This window comes from Pseudoliparis swirei, chromosome 2 (genome assembly GCF_029220125.1).
Source record: "Pseudoliparis swirei isolate HS2019 ecotype Mariana Trench chromosome 2, NWPU_hadal_v1, whole genome shotgun sequence".
In the NCBI taxonomy this organism is placed as follows: Eukaryota; Metazoa; Chordata; class Actinopteri; order Perciformes; family Liparidae; genus Pseudoliparis; species Pseudoliparis swirei.
In genome coordinates this window covers 6,908,244-6,932,880 of record NC_079389.1, presented here as the reverse complement: position 1 = coordinate 6,932,880, position 24,637 = coordinate 6,908,244, and the positions used below count along the sequence as shown (strand labels likewise).

Below are 24,637 nucleotides of genomic sequence, written 5' to 3'. Positions count from 1 at the left end.
GTGCCATAACGTCCGAGACGTTACAATATACACAACCTGCAAAAAGCACAATAACAACTCATCATCATGCGTTGCTCATTCACTCTGTGCATATAACATTAATATATACAGGTTACTATTTATTCTAATATGTTTTTGTAATTGACCCCAAATCGGTGATGCAAAAAAAAAAGACAGGAACAATTTCGTTTGATATATTTACATTAGCAACAACAACAAAAATCACAGTAGTTAAAATGTTGGATCACAGGACCAGAGCTGCTATAAATACAGTCCTGGCTGACTATGCTGAAACGAGTCGGAAGAGGGCAGAGTGATAGTAGGAGGGTCTCTCTCTCTCTCTCTCTCTCTCTCTCTCTCTCTCTCTCTCTCTCTCTCTCTCTCTCTCTCTCTCTCTCTCTCTCTCTCTCTCTCTCTCTCTCTCTCTCTCTCTCTCTCTCTCTCTCTCTCTCTCTCTCTCTCTCTCTCTCTCTCTCTCTCTCTCTCTCTCTCTCTCTCTCTCTCTCTCTCTCTCTCTCTCTCTCTCTCTCTCTCTCTCTCTCTCCAGCGTTCACCCTGTTTCCACCAATAAGCCCAATGAGCCGGGTAGGCCCCGCCCACTCTCGGTGTGTGTAGTTTTTCCTCCTCCTTCCCCGTTTTTTTTTTCTACAACTGGAGACTGGACGTGTGTAGATCGTCACGTTGTTTCCCCTCCTCGGTCCGGACGCAAGCAGACATGTGCTTTCTATTCCTCAGCTGTGGGGAGAAGACGAACGCTCGCGCAGGATTACAATAAAAGCGCGACGGTTGTTTTTTTTCTTCCTTCTTCTTCACCTTCTTCAGCAACTCGAAGGAAGAGGAAGTATCGATTCGGAGGGGGTTAGCGAAGGACACGAGAATGGCGAGTCCGCCAAAAACGGGAGAGCAGCCTTCATTACCCGGTAGTAAGAACGTCAGCAACAATATTAAGAAATGCGGATATCTAAAGAAGCAGAAACACGGACACAAACGCTTCTTCCTCCTCAAGGAGCCGAGCGAAGGTCTCCCCGCGCGGCTGGAGTACTACGAGAGCGAGAAGAAATGGAAGAACAAGTCGGCCGCGAAGAGGGTGATTCCTCTGGACTGCTGCCTCAATATCAACAAGAGAGCCGACGCGAAACACAAATATCTCATCGCGCTTTACACCAAGGACGAGTATTTCGCCGTGGCGGCGGAAAACGAGCAGGAGCAGGAGAGCTGGTACCGGGAGCTCACGGATTTAATGGCCGAGGGGAGAGTGTACGAAGGCTCCGCGTCGTCGCTGGTCGGCTTCGACGAGGCGAGCTACGGGGTGATCACGCCGGCGACCGCCGTCTGCAAGGAGATCTGGCAGGTCAACCTGAAGTCCAAAGGGTTGGGTCAGAGCCGACACCTGGTCGGGGTGTACAGGCTCTGTCTCTCCAGCCGGACGATCAGCTTCATCAAGCTGAACTCGGAGGTCCCCTCCGTCATCCTCCAGCTGATGAACATCCGGAGGTGCGGCCATTCTGACAGCTTCTTCTTCATCGAGGTGGGCCGCTCCGCCGCCACGGGTCCGGGTGAGTTTTGGATGCAAGCCGACGACTCTGTGGTGGCGCAAAACATCCACGAAACCATCCTGGAGGCGATGAAAGCCATGAAGGAGCTGTCGGAGTTCCGTCCGCGCAGCAAAAGCCAGTCGTCCGGGACGAACCCCATCTCCGTGCCCACGCGGAGGAACCTGAACAATCTGCCCCCGAGCCAGACCGGGCTCACCCGGCGGTCGCGTACAGCCAGCATGGCGGTGACCTCTCCCGTGAGCAAGATTTCCTCTTGTCGGATACGCACGGCCAGCGAGGGCGACGGCCCCATGTCAGTGACCGGGAGCCCCCTCAGCCCAGGGGTCCACCGGACCCTCCTCACCAGATCTCACACCATTTCAATGCGCCCTTGTCGGACATTTGAATCGTCAACCCTCCAGCACAGTAAGTCCATGTCCATGCCTCTATCTTCTCATACCCCTCCCCTGACCGCCCCGAGCCCGGGGAGTCTCTCCTCCTGCCAGGACGGCAGTGCTCCTCGCCCCTCCAGCTGCAGCGCCTCCTTCTCGGGCTCCCCCAGTGATGCCGGCTTCATATCCTGCGAGGAGTACGGCTCCAGCCCCGCGGACGCACGGGACCCGAGATCACTGCTCACCTTGCGCAGCAACACCCCCGAGTCTCTCAAAGCGGACACTCCGCCCTCCCGGGACGGCAGCGAGCTCGAGGGCTACATGGTGATGGAGCGGCAGAGCGGTTACCGGCGGTTATCGGAGCTGGACAAGGTTTACCGGAAGCGAACATACTCCCTTACTACCCCCCGCCAGCAAAGAGGCCCCCCCCAAGTATCTTCGGCCTCTCTGGATGAGTATACTCTCATGAGGGCCACTTACAACAGCCAGTCTTCCCGGAGGTGTCACGCGGCCTCCCCTAAAGGCTTGTATCCTGAGGATTACAGTCAGATCAGCCTTAGCGGTCTCCACGGTGATAGTGGCTATATGCCCATGATGCCAGGTATGTCGCCACAGACGCCATGGTCCAAGCATGACCTCTATATGCCCATGAGCCCCATGTGTGTTTCTGCACCGAAGAAGATCATCAACCCCCGCTCGCACGCCTCAGCGGGGCTGGCCCCACGCACCGACTCCCCCGGGAGTGCTTCTCTGGAGGACAGCGGCTATATGCGGATGTGGTGTGGCACCAAGATGTCGGTGGAGAGCGCTGACGGAAAGCTCACCAATGGAGAGTACTTGAACATGTCTCCTGTTGACCCCCTGGTGTCTCTCACACCCCCGGACTACATCCTCAGTCCTCCAGGCGGAGAGCCCCACCCACTTCACAAGCAGCCTTATTGTTACAGCTCTTTGCCTCGCTCGCTCAAAGGCCAGTTGCAGCGCAACGGCTCCACCGACAAAGACCAGTATGTGGTGATGTGTTTACAGAGACAGCGGATAGAAGAGGAGTCAAACTATTGTCCCGTCACTCCAGGAGACTCTGTGGCCAGCAGCTCTCCGGGGGCGCCGAGCACCCCCCCTCCTGCCCTATCTCCTCTCGGAGCGGCTCGGGTGGAGAGAGGTCTGGTACAGCGGAGCCGGGTAAGTCGGCCCACCCGCCTGGCTCTGGAATCCCTCAGAACGCTCCCGTGTATGAGCGAACACCCGCTCCCCTCAGAGCCACGCAGCCCGGGGGAGTACATCAGCATCGACTACAGTCGTCCGACCGCCAGCCTGCTTGCATCTGCAGTGTCGGCAAGTTTCGAGTCCCCCGTGAGCTTAACGTGCGCAGAGAGGGGATCGCTTTCTCTCTCAGACTATGCTAATGTTGACGTCAGTGCCCCGGGTCACCCACACCAACCCGAGGGTTCCCCCGCCCCAGGGTGCCCGAACCACATGCCTGAAGTCTCGACGTGTCCTAATCTGGTGAACGCCCAAGGAAAAGAGAAAAACAGCCCAGAGAGACCGGCCGAGGAGGGGGGGACGGTCGAGGAATATCCTCTCCAACAGCAGGTGGGCCTGGTGTGTCGGCCGGCTCCGGTCAAGGAGGACTACACCGAGATGACTTTCAGTCCAGCGGGCCCTCGACCTGACGCCGCTCCCCGCCCCACCGCCTGCGTCCAGAGACTCGGCCTGGAGAGCAGCATCGTGAGCGCCGGCGCGCCCCCTGTGAAAGGGGACCCATTTCTCCTGGGGGGTCTTTCGTTATCGCTCACCATCGTGGATCCACACGGAGGGGCCAAAGTGATCCGGGCCGACCCTCAGGGGCGCCGGCGGCACAGTTCGGAGACCTTCTCCTCCACCACCACCGTCACGCCGGTGTGCCCGTCCTTCGCTCACGACGCCAAACGGCACAACTCCGCCTCGGTGGAGAACGTCTCCCACGCCACGTGCAGCTCCGAGGGCTCCGACGAGGACTACGGCAGCAACAGCCCCATGTGCAGGGAGATGTCGGCCGGTTATCAAAACGGACTGAACTACATCGCCTTAAACTTGATGGAGGGAAACCTCGGGGGATGCAGGTTCGGGGGCTGTGACGGACTCCTGAGTTTCAAGACGGCGGCCTGTGGCTGCAAGGGGGGCATGAATGGTTTCAACACCGGCCCCTACGCCAGCATGGGATTCAAGGAGGCAGCCACGGCTGTGAAAGGTGAGTGTTTCCATATCTGACACACACACACACACACACATTCATTCAGGAAGCCTTCATTCATGAAGGGAGTGGTGTCGAGGCTGAGGAGTCGGATAGAGATCCGCCTCGGGGCGACTCTTCTCTGCAGACGTAGGCTACTCGTTGCTAAGCAGCACTTCTGAGCCAGTGAGAATAATGTTTATTTTTTTCAGAACATACAACAAAAAAACTTATTTGTGTTTGTAGTGAAGCTCACTGGCTCTGGATCCAACTCACGGATACAGTGTTGTATCTGGAGGCTTTAAGAACATTGCTTGTTTATATTAGCCTAATTATCACACTTCCTACTGCTGTTCAACTAAAGTTGTTCCTGTTTGCATAAAGTGTTTCGGCTCCATACATGTGGTATGCGTAATTCATTCACTCTGAAATGCCACGAGAGCAAACACTGAGTGGTGTTGAACATCGCTGTTGGGTGTCGACTGCGATGTTTAGACAGGATCAGGCTCCTGCTCGTCACACCCACGACACAGTGATGAATCTCCAGGCTGTTGGCATGCTCTTCAATCCGTGCCAATCTGCATGGATATTGGAGATATTAGAGCAGAAGCACCGGAAAGCAAGGCGTCCAAATAAAAGCGGATCTCTTTCAAGAAAAATAACCACAATATTTCAATTTTGGATTCACTTTTTTAGTTTTTAAAGCTCTGGCCGAACGCGTGGTACTTTCTCCTGGCTCGCTGTTGTGTTTGTGTGAATGGTCTGCTCCGGTCTCCCCTCGGTGAGGCATTTGTATTCCACGTCCACTGTTCTGATCCAGTGACGCATGCAGCACTGCACACGGGAGGAGCTAAAACAGATAGGGGATAGGCTACGTCTTTATTTTTCATTTCATAACGGTGAATGTGCCCTTATATGTCCGATAAAGCACCCGCTGTTGCCTTTTGCCTTCATTTTGTGGCATCTCTAGATGGGAGGGATTATTTTCAGGGGCATGTCAGACGTTGCTGCTGTTGGAACAGAAAACCCGCGGCGTCTGGATCCCCGTGAGTCACGAGGGCAGTGTTCCCGATGGGGAAACGCAAGCGTTTAATTGCTGTTTGTGGTTTCACAACCAAGTTGTTCTCATGCAGCCGGCGCGGGGGCTCGGTGCAAGTCATCGCGTTCCCCGGAAAAACAAGTGAGTCAGTTGTTTAGCAATTGTCAGGTACTGGGTTTCAGCACTGGAATGTGAGCAGTGTGCAAAGGTTGCTGGGAGAGGTGAATGCTGCCTTGTTTTTCCTACCCTGGTGGGATGGACTCGGAGGGCGTGGGGTTTAGAGGGTTCTTTTTTCTACCGTGAGCAACTTCACAAACACCCCGAAGAAAAGGTTTTCCACAGGAAAAGGGCACTCGCTAATGTTTTGTATAAATACGTATGACTGGTACCTGGCAGACGCACGTTTTTTGTGGACCCTCACGCTTATCGTCCAATCACTTTATGGGGTCGAGTTACAGGGCTCAAATATTGAATCTTTGGACCACAATGGAGACGTTTCTCCAAGGTTACAAGAGCAGGGGAGGAGGAAAGAGGGAGCTGAGGAACAATGGTGAAAGATGCATGACTTGTTTAGTTTTTCATGCACGACAAAGTAGACGATTGAGCTGTCGGGAAGGGGGAGGAGTAAGGAAGAAAGGAAACGCGGAAAGCGACAAAGATCCGTGTCGTTCCGGTAAGAGTCGGTCGTTGCTGCTGTCTTTCTGTTCCGTGAGCCCTCGCTAACACACACACATCCTCGCGAATTAAAGTGAACCTTTGATCAAGGAGGTGACGCGTTGTGGCATGTCATTGATGCTCCCAACAAAACACAAACACACTTCTGTTGCTCGTGTGTGTGAGAGGGAAACGAGGGCCTGTTTACTACAGGATGACAGGCTCCACCACATTCTCTTGTTATCACTGACTGAACTCGTTCCATGCAGAACATCAATTAGAAACAGGAACATCAGGAAGTCCACTCCCCTGTCTGGAGAGGGACGGGATACATCGCTCCTCCTCGGCTCCTCAGTACGTCCTACCCGGCTCAGGCGAGTCCGTTAGTTGAGAGCTTACACTGTTTCTGTTTGGGTTTATTTGGGTCCCTGACATGACTGGCTGGGAGAGGGGAGGTGGTGGGGCAGAGGAGGGGTCTGTTTAGCTTTCAGTGCACGCCTTCTGGCCCCATCGACAATGTCTGTTTCTTGACCTTTGAACTGGCGATGTATGTGTGAGGGACTCTGAGCGGCAGGGCGGTATTGCCAGAAGGACATGTCCAGAAAACCATTTACCGTGTACTATTTAGTTTTTTTTACAACTTCTTACTCCATTCTCTAGCTGTCCTCATCGCACCTCTCCTTTTTAATAGTAACTCTCCAGGGTTTTTCCTGAGGGCTCGATCACACCAGACGCGCCTCTCAAAAACGCGTAGCCCGCAAAACCATTGATTCCCTTTGGTACGGCGAGACTTTCAGACGCGTCTTCTAAACGCCACGCGGCGCGTTTCTTGCGTTTTTCAGGCGCGCTTAAAAGTTGAGATATTCTCAACTTTAAGCGCGAGACGCGGAGGCGCACAGCTCATCAACGTCACACTCGGCCAATCGGATCAAGCAGGAGGCTTTCCTTCCTGTTTTCCCGAGGAGAACCTCATATTATATATTATATGAGCGGTATTTAATTACGAAGAGCTTTATAATCCTAAATCTAAACACGACTCAAACTGACTCCTGCTCGGTCGGAAGTGCAACTGAAGACTCACTCTCCCTGCCTTTCATTTGTGGGTCCAGACTGCCTCACACACTCATTCCCACTTTGTCTGTGTGTCTTCTTCTTCTTCTCTGTGCGCACATATGCACAGCCATCAGCAGATGGTGGAGGAGGAGGAGGAGGAGGGGGGAGGAGAGTAGAGGGGTCAGGGGGTTTGCACCTGCCCTCCCAAGCAGTGCTCACTGGTTATCAGGCCCTTCAGAGGAGAGTGACTATACGCTAATGACTGGCCACCATCTGCCACAACAACAACAACAGGGAGAAGGTGGGGGGGGAGGGGTGGCGAGGCATTTTCAAGAAGCGATACCCCCCCCTACACACACACACCAACCCTTTTATTTTTTTTATATCCCCATTTAGAAAAAGTATAAAGCAAAATTTATATGCAAAAAACCAAAAAAAAAAGAATAAGAAAAAAAAAAAGAATGAGAATAAAAACAAAAAATACACAAAAAAATAAGAAAGTATATATATATATATAATAAAATATAATACAATACAATATATATATAATATATATATAAATAATAATATAAAAATATATTTTTTTTGAGATAATATATATACATACAATATATATATATAATATATATATATATAAAACAATGTAATAAAATATACACCATGGCCATAGATATTCACAGAATATGTTCTGGTGTATAGTGTTACCTTCTCCACACTTGTGTTTTTCCCGTTGTTATCTGGCCTCAGTGGACGTTGGCTTTTCACACTAGAGGACTGTCTAACGATGCATTAAATAATTAGCAAATCATATCTGATCGGAGCCGCTAACAAGACTCCTCTTGCTGCGTGGTTTAACTCGCACTGCCAACAACAATAACATACAACGAATGTGCGTCTAACAACTAGAAGGATTGATGAGAAGTGGTTCAAGCTTATTTCTTCTTTTTTTTTTGACTTAATTGTTGTTGGTCTCCATCATTTCTTCTTTTTTAGACGGTTGAATTTATGAAGCACGATTCAGGTAAATTATAAGCGACTTTCTCCACTATTTTGTGGCATTTTATAGAAAAAAATAATTTGTCAAATAATACTAACAGTTGCAGCCCGTGAAATGTTTTTCGTTGTGAATTAGCACGATGGCTGCTAAACAATAAAAGCAACTATGCAAGAAGGAACCAGATATATCTATCCATACATCTATAGAGTTATATATTCATGTTTAATATTAGACAGAAATGCACATGAATACAGTGAGTTTGTGCATGAATCGTCACTAAATATACATTATGAACTGAAAGTAAATGTCTTTAAATAATGACATGCCTGGTTGAATAATAAGGTTTAGGTTAGGTTCTATTTGTGCAGTGCATCAGCCTAGAACAATTACCTTGATTATGTGATTACATACTTCATTTTCAGGAACATTCAGTCTTTGTCCTCACCTGTTTTGTCCACCCCTCCCCCACCGGTGCACACACAAACAAACACAGCGCTGTCTGATACATAACTCTTTGAGTAAAGTAGGGCGGGATGTTCCAGCCCCATGAGGGGAAAAGAAGTCAAACGTCCAAACCCTCAATTGAGCTTGGAGTTGAGAAGGATTACGTTCACTTCAGGATTAGACGTGGTTGAGTGGCTTGTTTTGTCGAGGTGGATTAGGAAGAGATGGGGCGTCTGTGTGTGATATGAGTGCACGTGTCCGATAGTACGAACACATCACAGGTCTATTGGCTTCAGGCCGATTGAAGTTTTTGATGAATGAATAGTCCAGCACCTCATAAACTCTTTTCTATCTCTCTGGACCCTGACACTCAAGTAATCTCTCTCCATAAAGGTGTATTATAGAGTTCATCTCAGGATTAGCGCTCAACTGGGAGGATTTGCTGCTTTTTCCAGCTCACGGTGCCAGTATATGGGAAGTCTTTGGTTTTTACCCATCCGATTTAACACGACTTTAAAATTCAACCGCTTCCCCTCCTGATAACTTTGTTTATTTCACAATTTATAGTCCTCCAAATACTTTTGTAATTAATCCCTACAAAAAAAGAGTAAATAACCAGTTGTCGGTGGCAACCCTTTGTTCTTCGGCATTTCATTCTGTCGCTATCATCGCAAAGCGAGATAGGACTGAGAGGATTGTCCGGAAAGAGTCGGCAGGATAACAGAGTCAACAGTGGTTGTTGTTTTGGTTTCGCTGGTTCAATCAAAAGGTGTGGGAGGTCAGAGGTGAGGAGTCCAGTGTTGGTTCATAGGAGCACTATCAGGGAGGAGCCAGCAAGGCAGGAATGTAAACAAAGCACATCGGAGCCGATCGGTTGGTAAGGAAAGCCGCTCGCAACATCCGCTTTGTGGCTCGCAGAAGCTCATTATCACACTTCCCTCTGAAATACAGTTGGAGAAGTTTCCCCATAAACTCATTAATCTACAACACGGACCAAGAGAGGCTGCTAGTGTGCGCGCGTCTTTTTTTTCTTCCTATTCCTCAATTCCTAAATTTAGCCTGTGAGATCTAAATAAATAATGAACAGAGCTTAAGTGTGTCTGTGTGGGGGGGCTAGGAGCCATTGGGTTCATTTCCCCACTGGTCCACTGTTTCCTTATATCCCCCAAAATCTCTCAGCCCTCCCACCAATCGGCGTGTGTGTGTGTGTGTGGTGAGCCTCCATAGCGGCGCATTGTCTTGTTGCACCATTGTGTGGCCGTACAATAACAATGATCACGTTCTGTGTACACGGCTCCACCTGGTTGCTATTCTCAGCCGTCGGTGATTCAATTCTCCTTCCCGGCACATTGCAGCCATTCCCACCCAAGTGTCTTCTTCTCGAGGCCAATGCCTGGCCCAGCCCCAAACACACACACACACACACACACACACACACAGTTTGTTATGGACTGGCGGTCCCATGACCTCACTGCATTCCCAGTCCTCTCTGTCAGGTTGATTCTGTTGCTGTGGTTTTTCCGACCCGGTGTTTTCTCTTCTTTTCTTCTGCCCGATGGAGAGACGGAGCTACGCCAGCACAGGTAGCCTCAGGAGGAAAGTCACTCATTTCAGCTTTCAAATTAACTCTATTTTTGCACGTCAGACATCCCCCGAGGATCTGTTGAAACGCACCATCCTTTTCAGAGTTTTTCTTTTCTCTCACTGTGATGTTGTTGGACATCAGTGAGTGTTGTGTAAAGTGTCTATAAAGTATTGACATCGGCCTCTGACTTTCCTTTACAGCGTGTATGTATAGGCCAAACACAAAGAACAGATGTGTGTGTGTGTGTGTTTATGGAGGGGGAAGTTGAGAAGGGGGTAGTAGTGGGGACTCTGAATGAAAGGTTTGTTTTAGAGAATGATCGTCACATCCAGCTTTGTGAAAACAGCTCTTGTTCGTGGCGGGGGGAAAGGGAGAGGAGACGGCAAATGAGGGAAGAAATGCAGCCGTGTGTGTGTGTGTGTGTGTGTGTGTGTGTGTGCGTCAGCCAAGACTTCCGCTCTCATTTGATAGCTCTGCATGCAAATGAAACCTCACAAACAAGTACACCGGGGCAAGGGTCGGCACAGCTTTCCACTGGGAGACATGTGACACTGAGGACCCAAGGTGAAAACCTGGCATTCTTTTGTTGATTTGACTTCAGTGGTTATGCAATCAAGAACACATGTTGTGTGTGTGGTTGTGTGTGGGAGTGTTGTTGCTGTATCTTTTGGCGTCATAGGAGACTGCCCTGTGTCAGCTGCACGGTGATAAATGCCACTCTCTTTTTCCCTTGCCGTTAAAGCACCTGCCACTTCAGTGTCTACCAGCTGAGGAATACACACACACACACACACGCACACGCACACGCACACGCACACAAAGGCAAGCTGCTTGAAGAGCACTTTTTCCTTACTTGGTAACAGTGGGGGTGAACCCCTCCCCCACGGTCTCAACTGCTCCATAATAAATCACATATACTTCATGGACACGCACTTAAATCAAGTTTGTGGGGGAGGTATTAACCCTACAAAATCTTATTCAGTTAGATTTCACTTCAAATCTGTAAATCACCCGACAAGAAACTCACTTGTGTTTTTTCTTCTTTTTCCAGAATGAAGGCCGCCCCTCTCCTCCCTCCTTTTCCAGCGAACGTAGGATTTCACTGCAGCCGGGGGGCGAGGTCGCCACGGCGACAGCTGGACCACGCGCTGCAGTCGATGGACGTCCTTTGACCTCTTTGAGGGTCGCGGAGGGCGGCCATCGCCATGGCAACACAGACACTTGACCCTTGCCCCACATTTTTCCCCTCTGCTTTTCTCGGCACCAAAACATTCAGGGACTAATGCTGGTGTTGTCCTCGATGACTTAACAAATAACCATAACTTAAACAGACTTAACTCTAGATAGGTTACTATTTATCTCTGTGCATAGGCCTAAATTATTCTGCAGTATAATGTTATTTTACTTATTTCTAATGTTATTATTACCATTCATACACTTTCAACTGGTCTTTTGGCTTCAACCAATAGTCACCAGCTCCGTCACCTAAAAACCTGTGAACCAAACCTGGAGAGCAAAGTGTGCACACACATACACGCAAAAAAAAAACCTTCATGCATACAGGTTACATATCATTATTTAGTTATTTATCATGTATGTATGCATTTAATGAAGTGTGTGTGTGCGCACATGTGTGTGAATTTTATACAGATTGTACTGCAAAAAGAACAGGCATTTATGAACATATTTAATAATCAAAGTTAACATTTTGCAACAACAAAAAAGGAGAAAAAACTACCTCAGCAAAACCCAGGTTGGTACCAAGTCACATAATATAAATATACAAAATATTTATTTTCAGAGGTGAATGTTTTTTGTTTTTTTTCCTTCTTCTCCCTAATCACCAATCCAAAGCCTTACTCAAGCCATCAGCCCCAATCTGATCGTCCTTTTTAAGTTTGGACCTATAAACACGCAGTATATCAAAGATTGAACCGATCATCTCATGGACTGAATGTTCATCCGAGCCCAATGAGAGACCGTCTCTGAGATTAGGTTCTTCCTCTCCCCCATTTTACAGTTATGACAGGATTACGTATTAAAGATCCAGAGTAATATATTTATTAATATGCCTGAAATGGAGGATTCCTACCCTAACAGAATGTCGGTGGATTTTAGAGGAAGACGTTGTTGCATCCAGCCCAATGCATGCCGGTGTCACACATCCAAACGTTGCAGCATGAACCAGGTCCGACTCGACCCGCCCCCCCGATCCGTGGCCCGTCTGAGCCCACGTCTCGGCACCTTTCATACACCTTGCTCACCTGTGATGTCCTGCACACCCACACGCCCTGCAGGAGGTTATGACCTGACGGGAACAAGGGACCGGGGACGTGAATGTTTTGAAGTTGTTTATACAAAGTAACTTGACAGAACTCAAGAATCTTACGTTTTTTTCACCTGATGCCTCGTTGCGAGAGCGCCGTCACGACCCGACGCCGTCCGACCGGCTGGTTTGAGGAGCCGCTCGATAGCTCAGAGAGAGAGAGCCGGGGCGGGACACGCCGGAGCGAATGCATTGTCTTGCACGTACAAACTACCCAGATTGTTACACAAGACACATTGAATGTAGGACTCTGTGTTACACACAACTCCACAAACACCACAACAACAACGACAAGGGCAGAAGTACCGAATGGAAGCGATGGCGCAGACACGCGCCTCTCTTCATCGATTTGAGTTCTTCACCGGGACGTAACCGTGGCCTATAGACTGCAGATAGAGACGGATACATGACATTCTAGGCTGAGGAAGTTCGAGAGATGTTAAGTTAAATAACGTATGTTGTTTGTACTGTACATATCTGTTTTTAGTGAATTTTCTGATACGAAAAAAACACTCATTATAGGCTACGACCGTTATGGTTTGGCTTAGATTTATTTTTCAACCGTCACGGGACAGTCTTGGATGCCACTACGAGGACATTTTCTAACGCTGTAATTCTGAAAGAAAGATTTAACTTCAAATTAATTCTGTTATTTAGGTACACAAATGGCATATATGCAATATTTACACTTTTGAAAATTAGTTTACATGACGTACCAAATGTATAAATACTGTTAATAATGTTTGTTAAACCTTAAAATCTGATTTTTTTTGCTGTTTGTGCATTATTTTTCTCAACATTTTAAATGGAAAACTTTTTTTCGTGTTTGGTTTTTTGCTAATCAAGCCTCTTGGTGTTTTGAGCAGTGTTTTGCATTTGGATAATGTTTCCAGTTTTTATTCGGCATCTAAAGGTTACGATATGGGCTTATCTTGCTGTGTCTTTCATTGTGAATATTTCATATCTTGCATATTGTGATGCTACTAAGAGGTGATAATTTAAACTTAGTTCATTGCTTTAGATTGTATTGATTCTTTATAGACACATGCAATAAATAATGATGTTATTTAAGAAAGCCATTCGCCTCTGTGTTTTCCGTTCTCCGCCCTCTTCCCTCCCCATCGCATCACAAACAAGCCCTCGCGTTTCATCGTTTTTATTTCAATAGGCTCTCCGGAGCAGATGTTTCAATTCCTTTTCCTGCCTCTTTCATTAAGAACACCCTCATGAGGACAGATAGGCCATATCTAGATCGTCTTCCACTTCCCATGTCCCTCCTTGTTTTGAAAGCCATGCTCCCTATTGAGCAAGAGTGCTTTACGAATTGGGTGGCGTTGCCTCCAGCATTAGCGTTGCCTCGCTCCCAGTTCCCACCCCCAGCAATAGTAATTAGACCAGCGTGTTGAGACAGCCCCTGGAACTGGGAGGGATAAATAATATTGTGGTAGGATTAGTATTATTCCACCCGTAGCCATATGCTGTCAGATTATCCATTCTCACAGCCTCGCTAATTTAAATGGTAATTAATGCGAAGGAATTGTTCTAATTTGTCTCTCATGGATCGTGGTCTGTGTTTGGATGGGAGGAGGGGCCGGCTTTTATGTGCTGGGTGTAGGGATATGACTCGTTTCTACTTACAGCGTACATATGTGAGCAGCACAGATGGAAAGCGGAGGACGAGAAGAGCGGTAAAGAAGGGACGGTAGAGAAACGTGCAGGTGGACCGCCATATGAGGGCGGAAGGGTATCGCCCGGAGGTAGTTCCACCAGACAGCTCCCATCTCGGAGGCTAATGAGAGCAGAACCAGAGATCACAGGGTGACATATTCCCGGTAAATCAAATCTCATCCGTCACTGTTCTGCTCATTGCACCTGTTCTCCCTCCTGCTCCCAAAGTTTAATTAAAGACTCTAATTGATCTCATTAAATAGTAAAGAAGGGGTAGAGAGAGAGAGAGAGAGTCCGCTGCAGGCCATTAACCTCCATCCTTTACTGCTCACTGTCGAAGACTGGCCAGGAGGAAAAGGCCAATTACAAGACCTGCATGACGGTGTTATAGAAGAGTTAAACAAGATAACAGCCGCGTGTCCCGGGATATCACGACTACATTGAGATAATGCAAAGTCACACAGCGAACGTGTCAGCGAGTGTGTGCGAGTGTTCGTGTGTGTGTGTGTAAGTGTGTTTTCGTCGGGGAGGGGAGGTCGGTCATGCAACAATAGATAGATCCATATGAAGAGCATAAAGTAGCCGGTTGCCCTGGGGAGTCATCAGCCTTATGGACAGAGACCTGCAGCAGCGCCACAGGAAATGGCTTGTTTCCGGAAAGCTGTCTGTGAGTGTGTGTGTGTGTGTGTGTGTGTGTGTGTGTGTGTGAGTGAGAGAGAGGGTGTGCTTTTGAAAGGGTGTGTGCATGTCCCAAACAACAACAATCAGTCTCTGTTTGTTTGTGCCACCGGCCTCGGCTGTTGTGCAACATCTTTTCTAGAGCGCACTAGAAGGAGCAAGGTCACTTTGAACACAAATAGATAACAGACTGCAAACACACACACACACACACACACACACACACACACACACACATGTATTCTTCCTTATAGCAGATGACTGAATACAAAAAAATTAGCGTTGTATCTGAGTATCGTAATGCTTCAATTTAAATAATAAATAAATAAATAAAAATAATGCAAGCAGAGAGACGTCATGAACATGTGTACATTATTTTCCAACTTCGTTTTAATCATATTTCCCTTACAGTTGTTTCCCACATTGGTTGGACTGCCGGAGAAACCCAATATACCGAGGCCTCGGCAGCGTGGTCAGCAGAACCCTGTTGAAAGAAGCTTTATTTATACTTATATACCTGGCCTGGAGGACAATCTAGACGTGACATTCATGTTCTGGGTTTGCAACACACACAGAATTATCTGCTTCTTCTTCTTCTTCATGATCACGGGCCACGGGTTTCCCTCTCTGGAGCCCGTCTGCAGATGTGGTCGAGTGCCTCACATATTTATTCATATTCAAGGTTCCAGATATTTTCCACAGATCAAACGAGCAGGAATGCAAACATTTGGCTTACAGGATTGTTTTCACCGTATCTGAATGTATTCTGCATATAGGAGAGAATGGATGACAGGTTGGAGATAGAGAGAGAGAGAGAGAGAGCATAGCCTGACAAGCACATTTGGATCATGTGTGTGTGTGTGTAACAGACCTTCCTTTAACCGTCTGCAGCTATTCAAATAAAGGTTGCTATATGTATGCGTTTCCACCGACAGTGACTATCACCAGCTTATCTCTCTCTCTCTCCCTCTCTCTCTCACACACATACTGTTAACATGGAGCGCTGGAACGCTCTTGTGTCATCCTTTAAGTGTTGCATAATCTACCAGAAAAAGTTCAGTAAACAAGAGTTAACTTCCTCTTTCCACTGTTTCTTCTCCTCTAATTTTACAAACACACATTAATGTACAGTCACACTAATCAATACACTATTTGCATAATGTTGTCGATGCCTAAATGAGTATATTGTACATACGTGAGCACAGAGCGGCTACATTAGACCTGAGAGAACAAAGTGTGTATTAAAAGAATAAAATGCCCGTGTGATATATATTAAATGATGAAACATACAGGGTGTAATGGTTCAAGGTGACAATGTTCTCAAACATCATGTTTAATTAGCATTTCAAATCTGATTACAATGTATTCTTCCATTTTTTTAGGATTTATAACTTCTGTTTTCCACAAGGACCCTAACACCAGGATCCCTGAGAGCCGAGTCCGTATGAAGTCCCACTTGGGTCTTTATCTGTTTTACGGAAAAAGCGTGGGAGTGCATGTTGCTCACTTGCGTGAACTGGTGTGTGTTTGTGTGTGTTCCCAAGAACTGTGTGCACGTGTGTTTGGTCAGCCTGCTCAGCAGACACTCACAGCTGTTCTCCAGGTAGAGTGTTCTCACGCTTCTTGTGCATCTCCTGTTTCTCACGCTGGCTGCTTTGACTGTAATCCCTTGCAACACGTGCACACACACACACACACACACACACACACACACACAGAGCGAGAACACACAGATAACACACACGCATGCACATGGCCCCGCCTCTTTACCTGGCCACCAGGTAAACAACCCCCCCCCGCCCTCCCCTTACACACTCTCTCACACACCCCTTCCTGTTTTCTGATGAGCGAGAGGCCCCCACAGCAAAGACAGGTGAGGCCAGAGTAAGGAGCAGGAAGAGGCCGATAAGAAAGGTGGAAAAACAAAAACAGAGGGAATGTGGCACGTGGGAGGTGGAGATGTGGATATGTGGAGATGTGGGAATGTGCGGGAACCGACAGGATGAGCTCATGCGCTCTCCCGGCCCCGCCCACCGTAACGTGACTCACGGCGAGCAGGTGCGTCTGCTTGTGTGTTTACAGCTGCAGATCAGCTTTTGGGTGTGTCCTGCTTACACTGCTGGGGAACATGTTTCCTCAAGCACAGGTAGAGCCATTCATCATCTCACCGAGTGTTTCAACAGCCTTGTTTTTTTTCCCGGTCAAAGGGACGACGATGCAACACAATAATAGGCTTTTAAAATCAAACTGTCTGGAATGTAATAAGTCAGAAAACAGTTGTCCCGCTAGAGAGGACGGCAGGAGGATTGCACATTGGGAAACTCTTGAGTATGCAGTCCCTTGAAAGTAACCGCATCCATGAGAGGGAGGTTTTCCAAGGGCGGCCCCTGATACAGGTATTCTGCTCCCCCCCCCCAGTCTGTTCCTCAAAGTGATGGATGGTTGTTGGAGACTGCCACCAGCTCCTTACAAGGAAACCCCGTCTGCTTTTTTTTCACTCTTTCGGTCGTATTTAAGGCTCTGGGATGAAGTGAGGGAGTATTCAATGATGCGAGCGGCAACAAAGACATCAAACAATCAGTCAGCAAACAGCCAACAAGCCGACCGGTGTGAGAGAAATACAACAAACACAACACGCAATAGCAGTTTAAACAGCTATTAAGTGAAAGCCTGTGTCAACGAGCTCATGTGTGAACTTCATTTGGTGGTCTCACGGCTCAGATGTGACCCGGGTCTGTCTACCTTCGGGGCCCCCATGTTGCACCTTCCGATGGAGGAGATGTGATGAAGGGCCCTCTCTGGCGAGTGTGTAGATAAGAGTGAACTTAGGCTGACTCGAGACTAAAATGTCTCAGCTTTTAATCATCCATTTAAAACAGGTGGGTTCTGATCTGATGAATAAATAAAAAAGGTCAAACTCATGGTTAGTTTGTATCAATGTACCAGTGTAAATGAGTGTATATACTAATTATCTGAAAGAATATGAGCACCGACATCTGCCCTGATGTGTGAGTCAAATATCCAAAAGGATCAGGGAACAACATTTGTTTATTCAATGTCTTTATTGACAAGAACATAAGCCACGAGGCCTCTGGACATGGCTGGAGATTCTCACTCATTTGTTTTCTTTCTGCAGTGACACATGGCAACTCCACACATGTTCATCAGCTTCAAGTTGAGTTCAATTAAATGAAGGTGAAACCGGGAATTGGTACTATTAGCGAAGAAAAAACAAACAAACTCTTGCTAAGGTACAGTTTATTTTGGACTTTTGCTATTAAACCAATAAGATTTTTATCTGTGACGTGCTTTTTTCACTCTTTGTTTCATTGCAGCCATTTGCTAAAATCAAAAAATTTCATTTTATTTCTCATGAATCACTCAGCACCCCATCTTGACAGAAAAAACAGAAATGTAGAAATGTTTGCAAATTTATTAAAAAAGAAAAACTGAAATATCACATGGGACAGGAGAGTTAATTAAAATGCAAATACTGTCAATACTAAGTTTATTTCCATCGAAATATCTTGGAGAAAACAGGTATATTCAGGTAATACTAGAAAACGTATAACCTAATGGTCGGACCAGGCCAGTTAAATATAAAGTGGGTACATAAAGTATTCAGACCCCCCAATACTGAGCAAAGGGTCTGAATACTTATGACCATGTGATATTTCAGTTTTTCTTTTGGAATAAATAAGCAAAAATTGCTACATTTCTGTTTTTTTTCTGTCAAGATGGGGTGCTGAGTGACATTAATGAGAAATAAAATGAACTTTTTTGATTTTAGCAAATGGCTGCAATGAAACAAAGAGTGAGCGTTTTAAACGGGTCTGAATACTTTCCGTACCCACTGTGTATAAATTAAATCCCAGTGTGTGTTTCATTCAAAAATGACATCTTTAAATGATAATAAACCACTAAAAGCACAGACCCCTCATCAAAGGGACCCATAAACCCCGGTTATGTCACTCCACCCTCTGACTGCGTGAACGTGTTCTCCCGGTTACAGTAAGGTGTGTGATGTTCCCACACTGGTGGAGTAATTGGCAATGTTGGCTCTGGTTTGGCAGCGGAGCCGAGAACCCTGTGGCGTGTTTAATGATGTTGTTAACGTCACCTCCGTGTACACCTAACTGTGAGCCACTAGTATCAGTCAAAAGTGTCGCTGGGGCTTTTAAGGAAGAACAATGAATGTTATCGTAGTTTAGTGGAACTTTTAATTTCTTAGGCTATCGCAGAGACTTGAATTTCTTCTTTGTAGTCCAGAAAAAATCTTTTCTTTTTTTTAGACTAATAGATATTAAATGAATAGTAAAGTAGATATTTTGACTGCTCTTCGTCTCTGATCTGCACCGCTCATCTTTCCATTCAGCGATCTCTTTAGCTAAACAATGTATTTGTCATTTCAACTGATGACCACACATGTTTCAGTTCCTCCCGTCTCTATCTCCATTCTTCTAAATCTCTGATAACGTTCAGATATCTCAGGGTTCACGTCTTATCTTGCCGCTCTCGTGACGCACAGCGCAGAGCAAGGACATGCAGTTTCTACCCTGAGATAATGTCACCACTCTCAGAATGACTCCATGCACTTCAAAACATGTTTTCTCCACATTTGAGCGCGAAGGGTGCAGAGGAAGAGAGGCGGAGGGAGAATTGCATCATTGTTTACGTTTACATTTTGAATGATAACACCTCTGGTCACAAAGGACACATGCAGCCTGTGCATTGATCCCTGCATGAGGTCACGTGTGTGCGTGTGTGTGCGTGTGTGTGAGAGAGAGAGAGAGAGAGAGAGAGAGAGTCACTCATAAAAACACACAAGCAAGTGATACACAGGATAGGTGGATGGCAGCAGAAAGCAGAGCGAGCAGAAAGTGGGAGGAGGAGGAGTGCGGGGGGGATGGGAGCCTCATTTGGGAATTACCACATTAGTATATGAATGATGGAGGCGGGTGGTGATGAAGGCAAGATAAATAAACAATTAGGGAAACACAAGGTTGAAGAACACAAGGCTCCTTCTTTTCAAGGCAAAGTATGATAACACATGGAGGCAGAGAGCAAGAACATTCGTACGATGGAGGCTCCGTGAGATGATTGTGTTGCTGCTCCTGAGTCCGTGTAATGGAAGCCGTCCTCCACCATGGAGATCACAGGTTTACCGAGCGCCGCAGAGACATTGACACTGTCTGGAAGTGGGCCATCAGTTTCCTTCAATCACCCTAATGTGGAGGGTTAAAAGGCTGACAGCCATCTTTAGCCGAGTGGTGATACCCCCACCCCCCCCACCACCACCACCACCCCTCCCCCAAGCGCTAATAAACAAACACGCAGCCTCCCCCACAGCCCCCCCCCCAGGTGGTCTCAGTCAACAGATTGAATGGATCATCACTCAACGATGGATCCAAAGAAAGACAGTCCACCCCGTCACTCATCCTGCCCCCCCCACCCGCTCCCTCCCCCATGCGACCACAGCCATCCCGTCCTCGCTCCCGTTCCCTCGCGCTCACGTAGATCCACCTATTTTCTCGTTTTTAGCCATTCCTTCTCATCCATCTCGGGTGTTTCCCCCCCCCCCCCCTCACTCGCCACTCCCTGCTGGGACAAGTATACGTCCCCGAGCGCCCCTGTATGAAGGATGAGAGTGTGACACATACAGACACTTTATTTGTTTGGTTGCTAATTCGTCTTTGCTCCCTTACGAATGCACTCTCACGTTCAAAGTCAGTTCCCATATTCATGAATGCAGGAATGGGCTCCATTACTACGCAGGTTTTTTTTAATTTTTTTAAAAATGTAGCTAGATGACCTCTGCAGTGGTTTCAATACAAACCATGTCACATGGAAAGCAATGATTTCTTGTGGCAATACGTAGCCTACCATTCAAATGATTTCAAACATAAAGCTATTGGCTGTTTGCGCATGGATCACTATTTTAAATCACAATCTTTAAAGTATTAACAAAAAAAGTGTCTTTGAGGTTTCTTCATCGCGGTGCAGCAGCCTGCAGGCCGAATGGTACATAAAGTGAGCATCGAACATTGCGCAACACCGCTCCTGTCCTGTCACACGCCACTCAGGACCGGAGCTGGGTTCAAAGAACACCACTCTATGCTTTATGGTGATGGTGCTACATGAGGCGGATGCTATTCTATATTTCTGTCAGGGTGTCGTAGGGAGAGATTGGACCCAAATGCCAACAACATTTCAACAGAAGATTTATTCCTTTCCAGAATACAGGTCAGACATGAACTAACTAGTAACACCCACACAAACTAAACTGTATGAAGCCACACCGGAAAGAGACAAACAGGGTTTAAATACACAGGGAGGTGCAGGTGATTGGACACCGGGGAACGAGACACAGGTGGACACAATGAGGGCGGGGCCAGCAATCACACAGGGGGAACCAATCAGGAACTGGGCAGACAAGCACAGGGACAGGAAATGCAGGGAAACAGAAGACACGAGAGACAGGGACTTCAAAATAAGACACAAAACAAGACACATAAACTCCGGATCATGGCGATTTCTCTGATTCATTTAATGACAAAAACACTTCTTGTCGGTTTGTAAACCCCTTCTGACTTCCCTGGGTCCCATTACTTACAAAACAGACCAAATACTAACTGCCTGAAGACATTCAACACCACTAAATTGATGAATCAATGTTTCACAATTGATCGGCCATCCAATAACCTCTTTCTCATCACCTTTTCGGATTAGCTGCCGACAGGACCGGACCCCTCGTGCCTCTCGCAGATGGAGTTGACTGGGAGGACGACAACATGTCGCTGTGCTTTAACGGATGGCCGTACAGCGTCACACGCTCAATCCCTCCAGACCTATTTAACGTCGGAATAGATCAATTCTTGCAGTTTTTCCAAAACTGACGAGCCAACATTGACACACACACACACACACACACAAAACGATGCACCGGAAAGTGAGGAGGGTTTAATCTTCCTCCTCTTTAGTCCTCTTCTTCTCACAATTACCTATGTCCCTTTTTTTTTGTATGTGCATGCCTTGCAGCAAAAATCTGTCTGGGAGTGTCTGTCTGACTTTCCATACGGGCCCGGTGAAGCAGAAGAGCATCAGCGCGGTAGTTTAGACGAGCCGGCCAATCACAGGCGAGTGTTATGCAAGTGTCAGAGCACAGAGCATCATAACAGCTGTAATGAAAACCAGAGCCAGAGAGAGAGAGTAGGCCACCCCCGTTTACCCCTTAACAGAAACAAGCTGTTTTTCTGCAACTACTTGTGGCCCCGTCCCCCCTCCCCTTCTCTCTTTAAATCCCTGCTACGCACTGCTCTCTCGCCCTTCTTTCTCTCTCCTTTTGCCTTGAGCATGAAAGCGTGATAGGTTTCTTCTCCCTCTGAGCGCTAGCAGAGCAACAACACATTCCTGTCCGCATTCCAGCCTCAGGAAAAACAGTCCGGAACATAATAAAAGGCCGAGCTCGTCATTTGTTTTTAAATCCACTTGCTCTGCTGGAACAAAGCTGTGCTGAGGGGCAGGACTGAGCCGATGTGTCTGTGCACACGAGAAAGAGACAGCGAGAGAGGGATGTGTGTTTGTGTTGACGTGAGTCTGTGTGCATGTGGGTTTCCCTTGTTTTTCTCTGTGGTAATGACAGCGTGACGGGCTCAACCACCAGCAACACACCGCGTGGCCTCCGCCCGACCACACAACCTGAAACACATGCGTGGAGGAGAAAAGCACCGCCGGCCACCTATAGGTCCTCATTTGTGCCATCTGTCTCTCATTATTGGCATTTTGTCCAACTTGTCTCATTTCTCACACTCCAGGTCACAGACGAATCCCCAGACCCGCCGTGACCTTGTTTGTGCCGCCCGCCGTTCAAACATATACGCCCTGGACACACGAAGACCGAGAGACACCAGCACATCTTTTAATTATCATCGCACAGCTGATAAGTGGTAGCACTGGTCATATTCAAGTCTCTGATAGAAGTGGTCGGGTTGAAGGTCAGGCCAGTTTTAATGGAGTGTTTTTGACCATGGTGCGTCCTTGGTCAGAGAGCCTCTCGACCTCTGCATCCGGCCTGGAACAATATCACTTTCATTCCCCATCCTGTAAGCCAGCCATCACTCTCCAGGAACGACTGTGACTGATTGTGGTGCGAAAGCCTCCTTGTTTCCCATCATTCATCCCTATTTTTGTCTTTTAATCCACCCAGTCCACTACATTTGCCGCAACCCCCCCACTCCGTCTCGAGGTTGTGCTGTAACTGATACTGGGAGCTTCCGACCAGCCAATCCATAGCGCCGCTGACCTCATCCTGTCCTCTCCGCCCCGCCACCGGTCCCATCAGCTCCTCAGGAAGCTAATAATCTCCTTCCTGCGTTCGACACAGAGCGTGGCGGCCGAGCGGAGCCCATGGGTAGGTGCACAAGGCTTAAAAAATAATAAACAAAACAAATTAAAGAAAATACTTGCTAATAACCTGAATCCACTGTTGTTTTATGACTTGATTGTGCCTTATTCTTTCCATCTCCACCTGAAATCACCTGCGACTCCCTTTAGGGAACGTCCTCTCCATCCAGCCTGAAGTGTGCATACCTCCACCGAGAACATTCTGTTCCTAATGCCTGTTCACGTGTGGGGGGTGGTATGCGGATGGTTTTGTTTCGTCTCAACAGGAAATTACTTGGCCTTTAAAAAAATGTAAAAATTAAAGTATGCATTTAAAAAAATTCTCCAGGTAGGAACGATGAAATGTTGAATAACGCCGGCATTATCTATAATACCTTCGGCTGTGACACACATGGAAAGGTGATGGCCACTATCTGTGTGTAATTGTGTGTGATCTCACACAGCAAACATTAAAAAGGCCAGAGTTTAACAACCCGGCTATAAAGCAGCAGTTCTTACAGCCCTCTTTCATATGACCCAGTATCACCCGACCACTCAGTTCAGACTTCAGCTACCAATAACGTGTGTCATTAATGACCACTGTTTATCCTGCCTCTTGACCTGGACATCGCTCGTAAAAAGAAGAAGAAAGGAAGTGAGCGTGACCCGTTTCCCCGTCTCTCTCCACCGTGCAGCCCCGTGACTGCACCGACCATCTTGTTTTCAGTTTACAGTCGGCTTCATGTTGCTAGGCAGCTTCACCTCCTCATTCCTACTGACAACTACATTGAGTTTGAGAACAAATACTGTTATTTAGAATACGCAAAGAGTCATGCAAAAGCGGAATAATTCTTGCTCGGCTTTTTTCTATTCCAGTCTGTCGCCTTCGCTCGCTCCTCGGTCCGTCTCACCCTGCTTCTTGTTTTCCCTGTAGGGGTCTCGGTGTTGTAATCCACACCTGGACCGGCGCCAAGCACGTCTGCAGACACCTGCGTCAGACCGGCTGAGAAAAACAAGTCAAAAACACAGATCCCACCCCCTTCATCCCTCGGCTCCCTCTCTCTGTGTCTTCATCTGTGTTTTTGTCTGTGGACCCCCCAAAAAACCCTCCACCCTCCTCTCTACGGGAGTTTGAATGGGTCACGTGACTTCCTTCCTGTTGTTTTGACCCCGGGGTCAGTCTGCTTTCATGTCAGTGTATCCACCCTCCTCTGCTAATTAAATACAATCTTAAAACCTCAGTGTCTTTGGCTCTTTCACACACAGCCACACATACAGCCGCAAAAATAACAGGGCAGAGGGGGAGAGGGGGGGGGGGCTCTGCTGAATCTAATTGAACTTTAGAGGAACTCAATGACCACGCTCTACTCCTCTTTATGGTGCTCTCCGGCTGACCTTTCTGTCTGTGGAGGACGGCAGACGGTGGGGAGGGGGTTGGGTGTCGGTCCCTTGTTATGGCTAACTCAAATAAAAAAAACAGCCCAGATGTCACATTCTTCCTCCGCACGCTGCAGCTTGCGAGTGGATGTTCTGCACGTTACTCACGCGGGTCATCGTGTCCACATTAGCTGTCCGAGGCGACTCTTCTCTTTGGCTTTTCAAATGAGAAGGAGGTGTTCAGGAGGTCCGTACAAACAATCCAGTCCAAGGTCATCAGAACATAAAGTGCACC

General features: G+C 47.5%; 1 protein-coding gene and 1 long non-coding RNA gene across 2 annotated transcripts; both read left to right on the top strand.

Annotated features, from left to right (window-relative positions):
* The first annotated feature begins 537 nt into the window (after positions 1-537).
* Positions 538-13,316, top strand: irs2b (insulin receptor substrate 2b). Its single transcript, XM_056434869.1, has 2 exons — positions 538-4,157; positions 10,963-13,316. The coding sequence occupies exons 1-2, from the start codon at positions 878-880 to the stop codon at positions 10,965-10,967; spliced, it is 3,285 nt and encodes a 1,094-aa protein (XP_056290844.1). The 5' UTR covers positions 538-877; the 3' UTR covers positions 10,968-13,316.
* An 8,680-nt stretch (positions 13,317-21,996) lies between these two features.
* Positions 21,997-24,206, top strand: LOC130207095 (uncharacterized). The gene is made up of 3 exons (XR_008834234.1): positions 21,997-22,685; positions 22,790-22,993; positions 23,900-24,206. It is a non-coding gene; the product is annotated as an uncharacterized LOC130207095 (long non-coding RNA).
* The last annotated feature ends 431 nt before the right edge of the window (positions 24,207-24,637 follow it).

Coding starts and splice junctions, on each gene's coding strand:
- irs2b (XM_056434869.1), top strand. CDS start 878: ATGGCGAGTCCGCCAAAAACGGGAGAGCAGCCTTCATTACCCGGTAGT.